The 13,815-nt window shown below is 38.0% G+C and overlaps 1 protein-coding gene across 1 annotated transcript in view; it reads left to right on the top strand.

Annotated features, from left to right (window-relative positions):
* HERC6 (HECT and RLD domain containing E3 ubiquitin protein ligase family member 6) overlaps positions 1–13,815 on the top strand; it is a 64,160-nt gene that overhangs the window by 47,285 nt on the left and 3,060 nt on the right. The window contains 7 exon segments of the mRNA XM_036026668.1: positions 199–354; positions 2,257–2,400; positions 7,420–7,586; positions 9,451–9,517; positions 10,675–10,745; positions 12,061–12,244; positions 12,333–12,435. Of these exon segments, the coding sequence (XP_035882561.1) occupies positions 199–354; positions 2,257–2,400; positions 7,420–7,586; positions 9,451–9,517; positions 10,675–10,745; positions 12,061–12,244; positions 12,333–12,435 (892 nt within the window).

Here is a 13,815-nt window from a genome sequence, read left to right as displayed (position 1 = left end):
GGTACCATAGTTTCACACATCCTACCATCTTTTTATCTTCCATGGTATACATATGATGCTCTTTTCCTTAAATAATTACACTATAAGTATCTATAGCAATGGTAGGCATAATTGTATGTTAAACAAAATAGGTTTATTTGAAATATTAAATACTTGCTTATATTCCTCCGAGGATTCCTAAAATATTTATTTTTCTTGAAGTTAAAAAAGACTGGGCAAATGATTCCACCAGGAGAGAATGGATTCCTTACACCTCCCCTATTTTTACTTAAAGTCAGAAGAAGTCACCTAGTTGAAGATGCCCTGCGTCAGTTAAGCCAAGCTGAAGACACTGACCTCCAGAAAGAATTAGTGGTACAGTAAAAAGTCTCATTAGACATTTTTACGAATGTGGGAGGGAAACATTTATATAATGTAGCAAAGGAAGAGCATGCATTTGCAACTATAGTTATCAACCTTACGATTTCCAGAATTCATCACTTACCATTCAGAGAAAAGCTATGGGAGTTTAACTGAACATTGGAATTATGAGTTAACTAGTATGGCTATAACAATGCATAGTGAACCATCCTAAATCTTAATTACTTAAAAACACCAATAATTTATTTTATCTGTAATTCAGTTGAGGATTTGCTGATGTAGATTCAATTCATCTGGTTGAACTCAATGTAAGCTAGGCCTGGCTGGGGCAGTCTGGCTCTTCTTTCTATGTTTTTCATCTTCTTCCTGGGACTAGCAAGCATGTTCTTCTCACAGCACTGCCAGAGGTATGAGAAAACAAGTCCAGTCACAAAACAAACATTGCTTTAGTCAAAGCAAGTCACATGGCTGAACCTACATCAAGGGCTGGCAAAATATACTTAGCCTCTTTAATGAGAAGAATTGCAAAGTCACATGCAAAAGACGTGGGTCAAGAAGGAATGAAGATTGGGGCTGTTAATACAATCAACAAGCAGCAGGTGAAACAAATACTTTTCCTGCATATTTTGGCTCTAGTTTTAGTTATAGACCTTCTACTACTGTATTGGTTCTAACTAGCTATGCTTCACTTCATCCTTTGTGGGCACATGGAGGAATTTTATTTTGTGGTGCCCCAGATTATCTGCCATATTGAGGTCATAAAATAATGACTAACTCTGTAGATTATCGCTATAGTCTTCAGAAGGGAGAGTATTTTCCTGGTATCAGCCATGAGTGGAAGAGTTAGGCTCTCAAAGAAACCAGAACTTAGAGGGTGAGACTTCCCAGCATGGGTATTTCCCAGCATGGGACTCCAATGGGAAACAAAGAAACTCTTTTGTAAGCCAGACTCTCTAGTTTTATGTCTCCCGGTGTGCCTACTTTCCTTTAAATCTTGATTATGAGGAAATGAAGAGAAAAGGGGCCTACCTACAGTAGATGGCAATCAGGTAAGAAGGTAAACTTCAAGACAGATCCAGTCAAAATACAAACTGAACAAAGCAAGGTTGTCAAGGCCTGTTATGAGTGGGTCCTGACCACACTGAAGGTAGACCTGCTAGAGTAAATGAGCAGAAATAAGAACATCGGAAGTAAGCTTAATTTGTTACTGAGAATTTCCAGATGGAATGTGAGGCAGGCCCTTGGAGATGATGGTCTGTGGCCAAGGAATCATTGGATCAAAGTAGCCACAGATAAGATCTTCCAGGCAAAAAGAGAATGCTTAGTCAAGGTTAGTGGTGCTGATACTAAAGAGATAAAAAGAAATTAGCCAGAAAAGGAAGTAGACTTCAGAAAACAGGGACTAGTTATATCAATTTCCCACAACAGGGGTCTGGATAGTCAGGTCTGATAGTTCCTGCAAAGGGCTGTTTATCAGAAGTCCTAATGAGGGAGAGGCAGGAGAAATAACGTTTGATGTCTGAAGCCAAAGTTGTACAAGTCTGAATGAAGGGATGAAGGCAGCGAGATAAGAGAATCAGGGGATTTGGTGGCTCAGGGGATTGAAGCATATCAAAATCTGGTTTAAGATGCTGGTCAACATAACAGTTGAATGCTGACTCTTGCTGGAATCCCCCTTCACTGATTCATGCGGCAGTGTAAAGGACCTGTGCATTCAATATACAATAATCTGACAGTAAGGTTCACAGTTGCTCAGTAGCAAACTGAGGGAGTACAGATTGCAGTGAGGTATGGGGTGTGGGATTCTGGGAATTCTGGTAACTGCAGGAGGTTTGAAACTTTTCCATAAAGGTCAAGGCATTATATTTTAATCCTGGCACTGTTCTCTTTCCTAAGATTGAATTTATTAAAGAAATTCGTTCTGTGGGTACAGGAGTAAAGTCCGAGTTCTTCCATTGTGTATTTGAAGAAATGACCAAGTCAGAATATGGACTGTTCATATATCCTGAAGAGGGTTCCTACATGTGGTTTCCTGTCAATGTGAGTTTTTACTTATTTTCTTACAGTTTTTCAGAACAGAAAAAAAGTATGCCATATACTGCACCATGAGAACCATACATAATAATGTAAAATTAGGTCATAGAGAACCTTGCCACACAAAATATGGTCCACAGAGCAGCAGCTCCACAAACACCTGGGAGCTGTGTGAGAAGCAAAATCTCAGGCCCTACCCCAGATCTGAACATGTATTTTATAGGATTCTCAGGTAATTCATATGTACATTACACTTTTAAACAGCTTAAATGAAGTTACTTGAGATACAATAAACAGGACATAAATTGTCCAGTTTGACACATTTTGATGGACATATATACCCATGAAACTCTCACCATAATCACAATAATGAACATAAATATCATCCCTCAAAGTTTCCTCATATCCCTTTGTAACCTCACTACTCGCTCTCTGCCCCCTACCTCACGTCCCAGCAACAACTGTCACTATGGAGTAGTTTGAATTTTCTAAAATTTTATATGAATGAAATCATGAGTAATCTTTGTGTCTGTCCACTTTTACTCAGCAGAATGATGCTGAGACTCATGCATGTTGTTGCATGTATCCACAGTTCATTGCCTTTTATTGCTGAGTAGTATTGCATTGTGTGGATGTACTATATTTTATCTCGTCACCTCTGATGGATATTTGGGTGTTTCCCTAAATTTTGAGAGGTGGTAATCTAGAATGTTTCAGTTAGGAGAGAAATTATTAATAGAATCCTAGAGATAATTGCTAATTCTCATAGGGCGATTTGTTTCTGCAATAATTATAGTTTTACAAAAATCCTCAAAATGTAAACATTTCCTTAAAGTAACAACAAACACATCTTCATTTCTCTATTAATGACACAGAATAAGTAAATTCTGAAAAGAATCATGTTGACCCTCAATTTCTGGATCCCCTTTCTGATAAATTTCCAAATGTTCTTCCTACAGCAGAAGTTTGGAAGCCATGGGACAGAGAAAAGGAGGAGAAAGATGAATGGGGTGAAAAAGTACTGAAAAGTGTTGTGTATCTTTTTGAGAAAGAATAAACCTCTAAAAGATAGGAATGGCCAAGGTATACAAGTGGTAGGATTTTTATGGGTCAGTTAACAAGCATTTATTGACTGTTTCTTGAGCTTCTACATTATACTGAATATTGTGGGAGATTCAAATTAGTATGACACAATGTCTTTCCTCCTTTTGTATATGTCAATGGAGCAATAAGACTAAAACACCAGGAACTTTAGCAACTGTTTCTAAATTAGGGATTGCTGACTTTTTGTGTAATAGTTGTTGAGCACAGTAGGGTGGAGAAAGAAGCACTGATGCAGAATTAGAAGCCCAGAATTCTAATTGAGTGATGGGTCATTTAGCTTCTCAGTTTTCTTCTGAATTTTCAGTTTCCTCACCTATACAATAGCTGTCATAAATTCTGTGCTGCCTGCTTTACAGGACTGTTGTGCGAATAAAACAAGACAAGGCATATATCTAAGTGTGAAAGCACCATGAAAATGTTAGGGCACTATCCAAATTTAAGGGATTCTCTGTTAGGATGAAAAGAAATCAAGGGGAACTGAAGTGATTGGAGAAAGTGTAATGGAAAAGTGGAGATCTGAGGTTGATATTGAAGGACGGGGACAAAATAGATCAAAGAGATGCAAGGGAGGGATGGGGAGGAGGAAACAAAACCTTACATCAACTCTGTGAAGTGGATGGTTTGTCCCCATTTTACAGATAAACGGAAGCTCAGAGAGATTAAATAAACTAGGGACATTCAACTAGTAAGTGATAAAGCTAGGATATGAATTCAGGACTGGACAAAGTCCTCACTCTTATGCATAGTGTTATACTGCTGGAGAGAAAGCAGACAAAAGTCTGATTTGTCTATGGCTCAGTGAAGAGACAAATCAACTATAACCAGGGAATACATTACAGGCACATGGAATAACACTAAATAGGTTAGAAAAGGCCACCTTTGGAGAGAGTTGTATTTTTAATGCATTTTCAAAATACAAAGGCATTTTAACATTTATCCTCACAATTACTCTACGAAGAAAATAGGGCACGTAGGTTTAGGCACAGACTATTAAGTGAGTGGCCCAGAGTCATGCACCTACTAACAGCAAAGCTGGTACTGGAACAGAAATCTTAAAGGAATTAGCAGGCTATTCATCTATGGCTGGGCTGCAGTGATGGCCTGGCCAGATGTGGCCAGTGCAGAAAGGAGAGTGAAGCCAATATCATCACGACTCTTCTTTCTTCAACCAACTTCACAGTCAACAGCATCAGTCACCTTCCCTGACTCATATGCTTGTCCCCATAAGTACACCTAGGTTGAAAGCTATATTGCCATAGGGATACCACTCATCTGGCACATACCCAACATGCATGATACCTCCTCCCACAGTGTCATTTTTCTACATGAATTTGATGGCAAAGACTGTAAAATTAAATATTGAAAACCTTACTTTATAAGGCTATCTGAGCATATTTTTATATGCCAGATATGCTGTTACTAACAAAAAGTAACTTCATTCATTTAGTATTGTGAATTCTTAATGTTTCTTTTAATTTATGGAAGAATTTTGAATTGTATTATTGCCTGTTTAAGAATCTCAGATTTTGGTGACTTCTGGTCAACGTGGAGGTGTAAATAGACATGCTTTGCCTCCTCACACCACCATAGAAAGAATTACAACTAGATCTCAAAACAAATTAATACCCAGAACCATCAGGAAATCGACCTGTGAAGAAGTCTGACAACCAAGGATTTAAAGAAACCACAGTCACCCAGATGGGTAGGAGGGGGGGAGTCACGGAGATGGGTGGAGAGGTGTGAATATGGGGTGTGGCATTGAGAGGCAGTGGCAGAACTGATGATCCCACATTCACATATGGTAGACAAAAATTGAGAGGGATACCTTGGCAGCAGGTGATCCCAGCCCCAGGCCAGATGGTACAGCCCAGGATTCTAGCACTGAGAAGATAAATCTCCATAACTGCTGGCTGTAAAAACCAGTGGGGGTGGAGGTGGCAGAATAAACTTCAGGTTTCTCAGGAGATTTGGCTTAAAGGGCCTGCACAGATTAAAATGTACACAAACCCACCCACTCTGGGATTCACCACCAGAGCAACAGCTGGAAGGTACCAGTTGTATACAAGAAATGGGTGAAGTGACTAGAAATGGGGTGAGTGCCAGGCAATCTCCAAAAGCCAGGCAGTGGCATTTTCCCCTTTCTGAGCCCTCTGCTCACATAGAGCCACAGAGCAGTGAAGCAGTTTGGCCCACTCTGGCAAACCGAAGTCTTCACCCCACACAATTTTCTACCACATGTCTTTTCTACCATAGGCCACACTACTAAGATGAAGTCAAAGCAGGCCTACCTAATACACAGAAACAAAAGCCTTTGGGAGGCTGCCAAATTGAGGAGACAAAGAAATACGGCCCAAATGAAAGAACAGGACAAAACCCCAGAAAAAGAACTAAACAAAATGGAGATAATCAACCTACCAGATGCAGACTTCAAAACACAGGATGATCAAAGAACTCATTGAGTATAGCAACAACATAAATGAAGAAATGAAAGTTACACTAAGTGAAATAAAGAAAAATCTACACGGGACCTTCAGTGGAGGGGAGGAAGCTGGGATTCAAATCAATGATCTGGAACATAAGCAAGAAATAAGCATTCAATCAGAACATCAAGAAGAAAAAAAGAATTTAAAAAACAGGATAGCTTAAGGACTCTCTAGGACATCTCCAAATGTACCAACATCCAAATCATAGGGATGCCAGAAGGAGAAGAGAAAGAAATTGAAAACTTATTTGAAAAAATAATGAAAGAAAACTTCCCTAATTTGGTGAAGGAAATAGACATACAAGTCCAGGAAGCACAGAGTTCCAAACAAGTTAGGCCCAAAGAAGACTACACCAAGACACATCATAATTAAAATGCCAAAGGTTAAAGATAAAGAGAGAATCATAAAAGCAGCAAGAGAAAAGCAGAGAGTTGCCTACAAAGGAGTTCCCATAAGACTGTCAGCTGATTTCTCAAAAGAAACCTTACAGGCAAGAAGGGACTGGCAAGAAGTATTCAAAGTAATAAAAAGCAAGGACCTATATCCAAGATTGCTCTATCCAGCAAAGCTATCATTTAGAATGGAAGGGCAGATAAAGTGCTTCCCAGACAAGGTAAAAGCTAAAGGAGTTCATCATCACCAAGCCTTTATATGAAATGTTAAAGGGACTTATTTAAGAAAAAGAAGATCGAAACTATGAATTTTAAAATGGCAACAAACTCACAACTATCAACAACTGCATGTAAAAAAACAAACTAAGCAAACAACCAGAATAGGAACAGAATCATAGCTATGGAGATCATTTGGAGGTCTATCAGCTGGGAGGAGGGTGAGAATGGGGGAAAGGTGCAGGGATTAAGGACCATAATTAGTAGGTACAAAATAGACAGGAGGATATTAAAAATAGTATAGGAAATGGAGAAGCCAAAGAACTTATATGCACGACCCATGGACATGAACTAAGGGGGGGGGGGTGCTGAGTTAAGGCAGGTACTGGGCTGGGGGGACCAAACGGGGAAAAACTGGGACAGTTATAATAGCATAATAAATAAAATGTTTTTTTTTTAAAAAAAAAAAAAAAAGAACCTCAGCCCTGGCTGGCGTAGCTCAGTGGATGGAGCGTGGGCTGGGAACCAAAGTGTCCAAAGTGTCCCAGGTTCGATTCCCAGCCAGGGTACATTCCTGGGTTGCAGGCCATAACCCCCAGCAACCGCATGTTGATGTTTCTCTCTGTCTCTATCTCCCTCCCTTCCCTGTCTAAAAATAAATAAATAAATAAATAAATAAAGAACCTCAGATTTATTTTCCTGAAGTCCATTTTGTTTCTAATTTGTGATTTTTAGAAAAGGAAACCAAAAACATTGTTTTACTAATATAATTATCCCATTGGATAACTGATTTAAGTACATTATGTTTTTTTTCCCTTCTATTTTTCCAGACCAAATTTGAGAAGAAGAGATATTTCCTCTTTGGGATGCTGTGTGGACTCTCCCTATACAATTTAAATGTTGCCAATATTCCTTTCCCACTGGCTCTGTTTAAGAAACTTCTGGACCAAAACCCATCACTGGAAGACTTAAAGGAACTCAGTCCTGTTTTGGGGAAGTAAGTAAATGGCTTTCCATGACTTTATCTAGTGAGTCTTAGTTATTTAGGCATAAATGATTTTACACATGCAGAAACATACAAGGTATTCAATTTCAATAATGTATGTGTGTGTTTAGATGAATTTGAATTTTAGCATAACTAATAGTCAAGTAAACCTTCAAAAATAGAGAAAAGCCAAATGTTCCTCTAATTATCAACCAGTAAAATAAACAGAGCTTGGTCTTTTCAATATATCCAGATGGAAACAGTTACTTTGGATAATACACGATATTCTTAATGAAAATCCTGCATGCTCACAGATTTTGATTAAATTGTTCTAAGTTAAAAGGCAAACTACATGAGGGGGGACCCTCAGAAAAATCAGAATTATCTTTTGGTGGGTGGGCCCCTTGTAGTACAGACTGCCCCCACTAGGTGAGTGTTCTAGGAACCCATCTGTATCAGTGTACCAGCTGGTGGTGTTGTAAGAGGCTGCATTTGGCTTCAGTGAATCTTTTTTAACTCTTTCAAAGTATTTGCCCATTTCATGATGGGTGCTTTATGATTGCACCTGTCCACAATGTGCTGAGTGTTCAGCAGTTTTTGACTAAAAAACAGCATGACCGACATTCCCCACCTTCCCTATTAACCTGATCTCACCCTAAGTAACTTTTTTGTTTCCCTGGATGAAAAAAGTCCTCAAAGGGAAATATTTTGCCAATGTGGTAGAGGTGAAATAAAAAACAGCAGAAGCACTAGAAGGCATCAAAATTGACGAGTTCAAAAATTGCTTTGAGCAGTGGAAAAAAATGTCTCAATAGGTGTATTGCATCAAATAAAGAGTACTTTGAAGGTGACTGAAGTTTAAACATGTAAGAATAAATACACAATTTTTAATAAGTAAATTCTTGGTTTATTTTTGGTTCCACCTCGTATCCTGTAATGAAAATACTGGCAACATGATAGACAGTGAATTAGTATCTCTGATGTATAAATATAAAGGGGTAGGCAAAAGTAGGTTAAATTACCTGCCATCATTACCTAAAAGATAAATCATAAGTGAGAATGTGAAATAATAAGAACAATAATAAGACAAGTAATACAAATAAATCATACAATAATTAACAAATAATAATACCCAAAAAAACTGTTTTGTGTATTCACAGCTGTAAACCTGCTTTTGCCAAACCTTTATATATGTGTTACCATATATATGTATATATAGTTAATCAAAAAATGAAAATATTTTCAACCTTACTAATAATCAAGGAAATACAAATAAAAATATGTTTCCGTTTATGGATTGACAGCTATTAAAAAGTTTTTCATAAAATATAGAGTGGACAACAGAGTGGAGAACAGGATTCTCCTCTCATGTACTGTTAGTGGAAGAGTAAACTGGCCAGATTTACACTGTGCCCTGACAATCTAGAGCAGGGTCTGAGGAACCACTGACACTTGTCTGCATTATCCTTTGTTGTGGAAGGCTGTGCTAGTATTGTAGGATGTGGAACTGCACATGGGGCCACTATCCACTAGATGCCAGTAGCAACCCTCTAATTGTGGCAACAAAAAATGTCTCCAGATTTTTCCAAATGTCCCCGGGGGCGAAATAGCCCCTGGTTAAGAATCACCAGTTTAGGGGAAGGTGTTCCTTTTTGTCATTTCCACCCAGACACAGCAGTGTCTGTGTTAGCAGTGGTCCAACCAATCAAAACTGTAAATAGAGGTTAACTCTAGGAAGAAGGAGCAGGAAGGTGGAGGAGAAATTTACATGGAATTTTATATATTTCTGTAGAGCCCAAAATTTTTCCATTGAACACTTATTACTTTTGAAATGTTATAAAAATTAATATAATTTTTAAACCAAAATTTTCACTAGGAGTTTGCAAGAAATTCTAAATTATGAGGCTGATGACATGGGAGAAGCACTGAACCTACAGTTTTCTGTGAGTACTGTCCACTGATTGTCATTGGTGCCAATTCAATGCCAACAGGAATTCCCAGTTTGGGGTGTGGTGAAGGGAACTTTTATTTGGTGCAAAACAGCTCAATTGTGATATAGCACAGCTGCGAGGCAGCCCTGGGGCCAGGCCTCTCTCTAGCTAGACACTCTGCTCTGCTTTGCCTCTTGCTGGTCTGCTTTGTGCCGTGCTGGTCTGCTCCACTCTGCTCCAGTGAAGCATCTTTAGTGTTTCTACTCAACCAGGGAAACTCTATCTTCAGTGGAAAGGGAAAGCGCCCTCTCTGAACCACACAGGAGGTGGCTTGTATAGACAGAAGTCCCAGCCCCTAGTCCCTGATTGATCCATTCTTATGCACATGAGGACTCCAGAGGACTCCAAATCATCGCAGTTTGATTGGTTCAAAAGGCACTGTCCTGACTGGTTGGTAAAGATGTTGATAGGGATTTAGTTGCGGTGGCTCTGATTAGACATGGAAAACTCAGTCCTATTGCTTAGAATATGATTCCAGGAACTCCTTCATAAGGTCTGGCTCAGATGGCAGAAACACAGTAAGTAGGCAGTTCAGTGCAGAGGTAGGTTAGCTCAGTGCAGGCTTCTCCCTGAAGTGCCATTTGTGGGTCAGGCCACTGTGTAGAAATGGCTGTTAGGCTGTTTTGTTTTTAAAGTTAGCCACAAGGAGCCCTTCTTAGGAGGTACCTTCTTTCTCAGAGTTCACAGTACTAATGAACACCAGTTTATAGTTTAGCATTAATCTTTTTAAAACATAATTTTACAGCAATGTCTCAGATATGGGATACCTTTTTTTAATGTATTTTACCTCTGTACTGTAAGATTTTCCCCCTACCTGCTCCTCATTGTATACCTTATGTCTGTATTCTGTCAAACTAAAAATACAAGGTGATTTTTCTATTGATGTAAACAATTGAATGGACTGATGTATGCTTTAAAGTATTTTACAACATATAGTGGGGTGGATTTAAAATTTTTATGTGCATTTAAAAGGCTGAACTACATAAATAATTATTTAGCTCCAAGTTATTTAAAATTTTATAGGGAAGACTATATTGGCAATAATAGTATTATGGTTAATTATTTTGACTTACTTTCATGTTTGCTACCTGAATCTATTTTCGTTACAGATACATTGGGACCAAAAGGATGTTAATTTAACTACAAATGAGATCACTATACTTGTGGACCAAACCAATAAGTAAGTTTTGAGAACTAGAATACCTGCTTTGAATACACATTAAGCAAAGTTTATATCACTTTACTTTATAAATGTATTTTAGTTTCTCAGATGATCATTTTAGCTCATCTTTTAGAAAGAAGAAACAAGTTACAGGGTAAGAGAAGTGGAGAAAGGATCAGAATTAAGTATTTTCTTTGCAGCACTTTTCATTAGTTACTCATTTAACGATTATTTTTGAGCCCCAACTCTGTAACTGACCTTACTCTAAGTATTGGAGATATAGCAGTAAAAAAGGACTCGAGCTTAAATTCCAGTAAGACAGAAAAACAATACCTGAATAAATTATGATTACATAATAGAATATCAGATAAGGATGGAAACTCTGAAGAAACTTAAATCCAGTTAAGAGACTAGGGAGTTACAGGTAGAAATATGCTGGAATCAACTGATACCAGCTTGAGAGCTGATTATTAAATTTTTGGAAATGTTGGGAGTTGTTTAATTATTAAAATGTTAGTAGCTTGAAATCAGCCATGGTGGGAATATTTACACCACAGAAATGGGCAAGTGGTGCCAATGAGCATTCCCTTTTTCTCTTTCATTTTGGAAAACTGATTGTTAAACATTCACCAGCACACCACTGGTTACAGGAGAGGGCAGAGAGGGGTTGATTTCCATAGGAATGTCCAGGAAGGATGCTCAAAGGGTGGGAGACTCATGTTTCTGGTGGCTATCTAGTACAAATACCTTTAGTAGCAAACCCGCCATCAGGAAATTCTTCATGTAGTGGAGACAACAGTCTTTGAATAAATAATTTTCACACAGTGATATGTATTGTAAGCGTGGAGGGAAAGAGGAACAGAGGACCCACCCTGAGAAAGTTATGTGCATACTGAACTCTGATGAATGATAGAAGTTGCCAGGTAAAGAGGAAGTACTGCATGCTGTGGCCTAACAACAAGAGCCTGAGGCCAAAGATTCAAATGGAATTGGGAAGAGGCTGTAGAGTAGGGCAAAGTTCACATCATGGAGGGCTTTTTCATTCTGCCCTGGAGTTTGGGCTCCGCCTTTGAAGGATTTTAAGTAGGACAACCACACATTCAGATTAGTGTTTTTAAAGTATCATCCTGACTGCAACTAGAAAATGGGAGCAAAACAAAGTCTTAATCCTTCTGCTATATTTATTCTCCAAGGTTTCTTCTAGCTGAGCAGATATTTTTATATCCCTGGATAGTAGTACTAGGTTGTATGGTATGCAGATGTAATTTACTTTTCTTTCTCAATAGTCACTGATAAAGTATATTATTGGCCTTTTTTGTTTGTTTTTCTTAAGGAAAGACTATATTTCTAAGTGTGTTGATTACATTTTCAACACATCCATAGAAGACATTTATGAAGAATTTAAGAGAGGATTTCATAAAGTCTGTGACAAGGAGATACTTAGGCTTTTCCATCCTGAAGAACTAATGACAGCAATAGTTGGAAATACTGATTATGACTGGAAACAATTTGAAAAGGTTGGTAATAGCTAAAGTGCCCCCAATTCTTCTGAACAACAGCTATATATTCCCCTTCAAACCCATTTTTCTCCCTCTTTTTCTCAAGAATTCAAAGTATGGGAAAGGATACTATGAATCACATCCTACTATACTGATGTTTTGGAAAGCTTTTCACAAATTAACTCTGGATGAAAAGAAAAAATTCCTCTGTAAGTATTACAGTAATAGATGGATCTATAAATGTATATTTTTTATTTTTAAAATTTTTTTGTATTTTTTCCATTACCATTTATTCTGCTTATAGTCCTCCTCTCCTCTGAAATCACCACACTGTTGTCCATGTCCATGAATCCTTTCTCCTTGACCCGTCCACTCCCTAACCCCCCTACCCAGAGCTGTCAGCCTGCTCTCCATGAGTCTGTCTCTGTTTTGCTTATTAGTTCAGTTTGTTCCTTCGAGTCCACATATGAATGAAATCATATGGTATTTGTCTTTCTCTGATTGGGTTATTTCACTTAATGTAACATTCTGCAGGTCCATCCATGCTGTTGCAAAGGGTAATGTTTTCTTCTTTGTTATGGCCAAGTAGTGTTCCGTGGTGTAAGTGTCCCATGGTTGTTTTATTCATTCATCTACTGATGGACACTTGGGCTGCTTCCAGATCTTGACTATTGTAAATAACGCTGCAATGAACACAGGAGTGCTTATGTTCTTTGGAATTAGTATTTTGATTTTTTTTTTCAGATACATTCCCAGATATATCTTTTGAAAAAGTAAATATCTTATTTGTGGTGGTTCATTTCTGTTAACAGCAAAACAAGTTCCCAAGTTTATAACCCAAGTTCCCTATCTTCTAGACCAATGTTTGATCTTTTACATAAGCTTGTTCCCCATAAAAAAATGGTACTAAAGATATCACTATTTTACTACATTCTTAACAATGACTCTAATTCCACCTTCAATTTTAGTGTGCATCCACTTTCCTCAGTCTAGTTGGCTCCTAATCAAGCCTTTTTATCTTACATTCCCATCTTCATTAAATTATTTAAGTCCTATGAAATTAAGACAATGTAAACTATCTCTAATAATATTTTAGAAATAATAATAGCAGTGACCACTGATAATAATAATAATAATAGCATTTATTGTGTGCTTATTCTTTGCCAGGTGTTATACTGACCACTTTGTATCTATTATTTCCCTTTATCCCAATAGCAACCTTATGAGATAGGTACTTATTTTTTCCCATTTCAGGTTTGAGGAAAAAGAGGCTTGGAGCATTTAGTAGCTTGCCTATGTTCAGATAGCTGGTGAGTGTCAGAACCAGAATTTGAACCCAAAAGGCTGATCCAAAGCCTAGGCCATTGACCAATAAGTTCTGTGGCCTTGGGCTATAAGAATTCTTAGTGGGAACCATAAGGGTTCTCTAAAATAGACAATGACATTCTGTCACCACCTCATCCCATTTTCAGCTCCTTCCATTATACACAACTTTCTTCTCACTATTTGTGTTGCTACTGAGGATGCTGGAGGACAATTCCAACTTCTCCATAAACCCAACCAACCTCTCCACAAGGCCAAACTACTGT

This window comes from Phyllostomus discolor, chromosome 1 (assembly GCF_004126475.2).
Source record: "Phyllostomus discolor isolate MPI-MPIP mPhyDis1 chromosome 1, mPhyDis1.pri.v3, whole genome shotgun sequence".
Taxonomy (NCBI): domain Eukaryota; kingdom Metazoa; phylum Chordata; class Mammalia; order Chiroptera; family Phyllostomidae; genus Phyllostomus; species Phyllostomus discolor.
This window is presented reverse-complemented; position numbering and strand designations above follow the sequence as displayed.